Source organism: Moschus berezovskii, chromosome 2 (assembly GCF_049115385.1).
Source record: "Moschus berezovskii isolate FMDL1 chromosome 2, NW_MosBer_1.0, whole genome shotgun sequence".
In the NCBI taxonomy this organism is placed as follows: domain Eukaryota; kingdom Metazoa; phylum Chordata; class Mammalia; order Artiodactyla; family Moschidae; genus Moschus; species Moschus berezovskii.
In genome coordinates this window covers 40,089,079-40,095,186 of record NC_142461.1, presented here as the reverse complement: position 1 = coordinate 40,095,186, position 6,108 = coordinate 40,089,079, and the positions used below count along the sequence as shown (strand labels likewise).

Below are 6,108 nucleotides of genomic sequence, written 5' to 3'. Positions count from 1 at the left end.
AGATGTTTTTCTGGAACTCTCTTGCTTTTTCGATGATCCAGCGGATGTTGGCAATTTGATCTCTGGTTCCTCTGCCTTTTCCAAAACCAGCTTGAATATCTGGAAGTTCATGGTTCACATATTACTGAAGCCTGGCTTGGAGAATTTTGAGCATGACTTTACTAGCGTGTGAGATGAGTGCAATTGTGCGGTAGTTTGATCATTCTTTGGCATTGCCTTTCTTTGGGACTGGAATGAAAACCGACTTTTTTCCAGTCCTGTGCCTACTCCTGAGTTTTCCAAATTTGCTGGCATTTTGAGTGCAACGCTTTGACAGCATCATCTTTTAGGATTTGAAAAACTCAACTGGACTTCTGTCACCTCCACTAGCTTTGTTTGTAGTAATGCTTCCTAAGGCCCCTTGACTTCACATTCCAGGATGTCTGGCTCTAGGTGAGTGATCACACCATCTTGATTATCTTGGTCTTAAAGATCTTTTTTGTACAGTTCTTCTGTGTATTCTTGCCACCTCTTCTTAATATCTTCTGCTTCTGTTAGGTCCATACCATTTCTGTCCTTTATCGAGCCCATCTTTGCATGAAATGTTCCCCTGATATCTCTAATTTTCTTGAAGAGATTTCTAGTCTTTCCCATTCTGTTGTTTTCCTCTGTTTCTTTGCATTGATCGCTGAGGAAGGCTTTCTTATCTCTCCTTGCTATTCTTTGGAACTCTGCATTCAAATGGGTATATCTTTCCTTTTCTCCTTTGCTTTTCACTTCTCTTCTTTTCACAGCTATTTGTAAGGCCTCCTCAGAGAGCCATTTTGCTTTTTTGCATTTCTTTTCCATGGGATGGTGTTGGTCCCTGTCTCCTGTACAATCTCACGAACCTCCGTCCATAATTCATCTGGCACTCTATCTATCAGATCTAGCCCCTTAAATCTATTTCTCACTTCCACTGTATAATCATAAGGGATTTGATTTAGGTCATATCTGAATGGTCTAGTGGTTTTCCCCACTTTCTTCAGTTTAAGTCTGAATTTGGCAATAAGGAGTTTATGATCTGAGCCACAGTCAGCTCCCTAACTGGGGAAACCATAAACAACTCATTCCCTCTCCAGAATGACAAGATACATTGGGTTTATATTTGTGTTGGAAGAAGTGGTACATATCTCCTACCCCCTGTAAGATGAGATTTGAGCTGTTTATTAGATTCTCAAAGGATGGGATACTTCAGATGAATTTTGACCTGAAGCCGACAGTTTCATTGAGGAACTTAATTTATTTATTTTTAATATTCACTTATTTGACTGCATCAGGTCTTAGTTGTGGCATACAGGTTTAGATGTTTCACAGCATGTGGGATCCTAGTTCCCTGACCAGGGAGCAAACCCACGTCCCCTGCATTGCAGGGTGGATTCTTAACCACTGGACCACTAGGGAAGTCCTGAGGAACTTTCTGTGGGGTCGCACAGAGTCGGACACGACTGAAGTGACTTAGCAGTAGCAGCAAGACCTATGTTTAATTATCATAGGATATTGTTTACTCAATATCCTCTTTACTAGGACCCACAAGAAAATCTTTTAGGTTTCATTATTGGGCATGGTTAGGCTAGTTTTGAATAATTAATTTATTTGCTTTATAGACTCAGTCAATCATGGAGGTGATCTTACTTCCCTCTGTATCTTGGTTGCTGGGTCCAAATCTGGCTCTATCTTCAGCCACCAAAGTGCCTTATCACACCCAGTTTGGGCTTAAGCTTCACTCTTAGCTCCATCTCTCTTTCTGTCTCTTATTTTTCTTATGACCCAATTTCCTCATTCATCTATTTTTACTTTCTTTAATGTGTTATGTTGTAATTTTTTATTAGTGACCTTAATTCATTTTTTAGTAAATTTGTTTTTTAATTAAAAGATAATTGCTTTACAAAATTTTGTTGTTTTTTGTCAAACATAAATCAGCCATAAGTACATATATGTCCCCTCCAATTAATCAGACTTCTCCAGAAAATTTCAATCTTCTATTTTTTTCATCTTTTCTTTCTTTCTTTTTGGCTTTACTGAGTGGCATGTGAGATCTTAGTTCCCCCACCAGGGATTGAACCCATGATCCTGGCAGTGGAAGCATAGAGTCCCAAGCACTGGACTGCCAGGGAAGTTCCCAGTGCTTTATTTTTGATTTAGTATTATTTTTCATATGTCATAATACTTTACTGCTATTAAAGTGATAGGAGGCAGAATTTTCCTATATGTCGGTGTTTTTGGTAAAAATTCTGAAAAATTTCTGCAAAACACATACTTCAAAGAGACAGTGAGTTCTAGTTCCATGAAAATCTCATGGAGGTATGAGCTATTGGACATGGAATTGGGAGAAATGGTTGGAGGCTGTTAGAAAGACAAGGAGGGCAGTAGGTAAAATGACCAGTTTGTTGGTTTGTTTGTTTATGGAGCTAAACTCAAGAGTCAAGATGCTAAGGATGACTTTCTTGATTAGGTAAAACTTGGATTAAATAGGGAAGATGGTGGGATAACCTGGAGGGATAACTTGAGGTGTTTCAACGTACTTATTATTATATCTGTAAATTTATCCTTGTAAGATTAACCACAAGTGGGTTGACCCAGTTGAGTTGAACTTTGAGCCCACATGGCCTAGATATAGGGCTTCCCTGGTGGCTCAGATGGTAAAGAATCTGCCTGCAACGCAGAAGGCCCAGATTCAATCCCTGGGTCGGGAAGATCCCCTGGAGAAGAGAATGGCAACCCACTCCAGTATTCTTGCCTGGAGAATCCCATAGACAGAGGAGCCTGGTGGGCTACAGTCCATGGGGTTACAAAGAGTCGGACATGACTGAGTGACTACACTTTCACAAGGTCTAGACTTTAAAAGAATGCTGGCAATAATATCCTCTACTTAATTCCCCTTACGAGATGTTGTTCCCCATCTTGAAAACATGTCATCATGTCCGGCCAAATGCCATTATTGCTTATGAAGACCCCATACATGAAAAGAAAGGCAGGACTCTATTTGTGCCAGAAACACAAGCTAAATCTTTTATTAGATTCTAAAGGAGAAAAGTGGAGAATTTAAAACTTCAATAAAAATCCATCACCCGTCTTAAAGAACCAACTTTGGCATTCATTGCCCCCCAATCAAGATATCTCCTATACTCCCCTGGCCTCAGCAGGTACTGCCTTCCCCTGTAGCTTGGCATCTCGTAGAGGACCCAGGAACCCTCCAGCACATTGAGGGAGTGAACCTCATTGAGGTGGAAGCGGTCTTGAAGAGAGGGACAATCGTCTGTGATCTCTGACATCTGTCCTCTGAAGTCATCTCTCTCGTAGATTCTCATTCTGAAAGTGCCGGTGTGCTGGGTGACAGATAGAAAAGAAAAAGTAAATGGATACAAATAGAGAGAAATTAAAGTTCTAGCCCCTGCACTCCCTGGTCACACCTGCCCCAAAGCTCTCTTAGTCCAAGTCTACAACAACCATGTTTGCAGGGTTAAGGTGCCTTTCCTGCCCTCATCACCCACCTGTGAATCTAACAACTTTCTGGGCTAAGCTAGAAACAGAACCCCGCAGCCCTTCAGTTGCTATGTACCACCCTCTCTCCTTGAGAATTAAGGTTGGTCTAAAATAAGATTTTAGCGTACTCCAATACTTTGGCCACCTGATGCGAAGAACTGACTCATTGGAAAAGACTCTGATGCTGGGAAAGATTGAGGACAGGAGGAGAAGGGGACGACAGAGGATGAGATGGTTGGATGGTATCACCAACTCAATGGACATGGGTTTGGGTAGACTCCGGGAGTTGGTGATGGACAGGGAGGCCTGGTATGCTGCAGTTCATGGGGTCTCAAAGAGTCGTACACGACTGAGTGACTGAACTGAACTGAAAATAAGATTGATTATTTTAGGGCTTCTAATCAGTGAAAGTTCCTCTCAAAGTAGAAAACTGAGCATCATTGGAAAGTGAAGCCTCATTTGAGCTATTACTCTTGTTAAAAAAGAACCAACATTTAGCTGTTTTCTGTAAGACCAATGTTTTGGTTTTCATGTTTACTTTGGAACAAAGGATTATGAAGCTCTTGTAAAAAAAAATAATCAGATGGCACATTTTCCCTACCTCTGTCTTTGTAACCTCATTTTCAGTTCAAATTTCAATCTATGTGACAATCAAGCTTCCTTTCTGACCTCCTACCCTCCCCTTCCTCACTCCCCCAGCAGCAGGAATCATCTTCACGAAACTTGGATGTTTCATGAAGTTTGGATGACACTTATCCCACCCCCAACTCCCCAGCTCCCACACATTCTTCTAAGAACTCTGCAGTCACTCTCAGGGAAATACTGGCTCTCAAACTTTAGTTTTGATGAGGCCTTTCCTCTGATTCCTACCCCTAAGCAAGCTAATAAGTACCGACTACAAAATTAGAATAGAAATCAGGGGACCTGTCTTCTCTAGGAAGATAATCAAATAGAAAAGTAAGTCAAAGCAAGCAAAAGTATTTTTATCAATTAAACAGACCCAGATTGTATTTATAAATTTGGATATACTGGGTTTCTGAGTTGACACGGCGTGGAATGACCACTTAAAAAAAAATTATATCTTGGAGTAGGAGTTTGGGGTTAGCAGATGCAAATTATTGTATATAGAATGGATAAACAACAAGGCCCTACTGTACAGCACATGGAACTATATTCAATATCCTGTGATAAACCAAAATGGCAAAGAATATAAAAATGTATGTATAACTGAATCTCTTTGCTGTACAGCAGTAATTAACACATTTTAAATCACCTATACTTAAAAAAAGAAATGATATCTTGAACAGATGATAACTTCAGTCTCTTCTATAACATGCTTTCTCTTAATGCATCGTTTTCTCTTTGACTACATTTAAAACATAAAACACTGGGAATCTGTGATTTAAAAAATCAAACCACCACAGAGTTCATGAAGAATGGCTTCCCTTCTGAGACACCCCTCTAGAATGGACTGCATGCCCTGGGCTCACTCCCACTTCCTGCTGTCTAGTTAGAACGATTTGGTTGAAAAATGCTATGTTTTAAAGGCTCTGATTTCCAAAGAGACAGAGACAGAACCAGGCTCACTTGCGGGATGAGGCGGCAGGAGCGGATGGAGTCGTTGAGGCCCATCCACTGCTGGTAGTCGGGGTAGTCGCCGCGCCGCAGGAAGTACTGGTGGCCCTGGTAGTTGGGGCGCTCATACAGCATCCAGCAGCCGCTGTCCACGCGGATGGAGTTGCAGCGGCTGAAGTAGGGCTGCAGGTTGGGGCAGTCGCTGCTGCACTCATAGCAGTGGCCCTGGAAGCCCCGGTCCTCGTAGAAAGTGATCTGTAAAATGGAAGATGTGGGAGCGTGAAGCGATTTGCAGCCCCGCTGAAGATGCCGCGACGGGGCAAAGGTGGAGCATCAGGTACCCCGCACTTACCTTTCCCATGTTGGCGAAAGGGAGCAGGAGGTGTTCGCTGGGTGCTGTGTGGGACTAGGGGGAGGGCCGCTGTATATATAGTAGCTCTGACTGCTGCCTCCGCAGGAAATCACACAAAAGGGGCCTATTTCGGTGAGTAAGGGGATTTGCAAGCTCTCCGCTCCCCCTCCCCCTGGTCATTGGGGTTAGCTGAATGTTTACTCTCATTCTTTCTGGTAGGTTCGGGTTTTTCTAATTCACAAAAGCTGTTGTTGCCACCAAACTGAAAAGTCTTTCCTTTTTAGAAGGACGAGCAAAATTCTATCCCCATGCTTTTAGTTTATAGCCTACTCGGCTTAACTGACTCCTTAAAGGTAATTAAACAATGTGTTCTGCCTAGGGACTGGTGTTTAAAAAAATTCTTGAAAATGAGAACTTTAATATCTTAAGGAAGAGGGAATCAAATGAAGTAATTTGTGAAAATGCTTTGAAAAGCATAAAGTTAGTTCAAATTCAAGATTCTGTGATTATCAATGTTGTTGTTTGAGGGCCTATCTTGAGTGAAAACTGACACTTGGCTGGAAATTTGTGGGCTCCCTGAGGCTGGGAATGATGCTTGTTCTTTTCTGTCCCTGAGCTCTAGAGCAGGGGATGTGCACAGAGTAGGCTCTCAGTACTTGGCTTTGACCTGAATGAAA

At 42.0% G+C, this 6,108-nt stretch overlaps 1 protein-coding gene across 1 annotated transcript; it reads right to left on the bottom strand.

Annotated features, from left to right (window-relative positions):
* Positions 1 to 3,071: 3,071 nt before the first annotated feature.
* LOC129538159 (gamma-crystallin B) lies at positions 3,072 to 5,440 on the bottom strand. The gene is made up of 3 exons (XM_055398187.1): positions 5,432 to 5,440; positions 5,092 to 5,334; positions 3,072 to 3,347 (listed from the first exon to the last, which is right to left on the bottom strand). The coding sequence occupies exons 1-3, from the start codon at positions 5,438 to 5,440 to the stop codon at positions 3,072 to 3,074; spliced, it is 528 nt and encodes a 175-aa protein (XP_055254162.1).
* Positions 5,441 to 6,108: the final 668 nt, after the last annotated feature.

What these genes read in the sequence shown, in the direction of transcription:
- LOC129538159 (XM_055398187.1), bottom strand. An exon ending in CCTGCCGCCTCATCCCGCAA is followed by an intron (nt 3,348 to 5,091) that starts GTGAGCCTGGTT and finishes TCTGTCACCCAG; the next exon opens with CACACCGGCACTTTCAGAAT.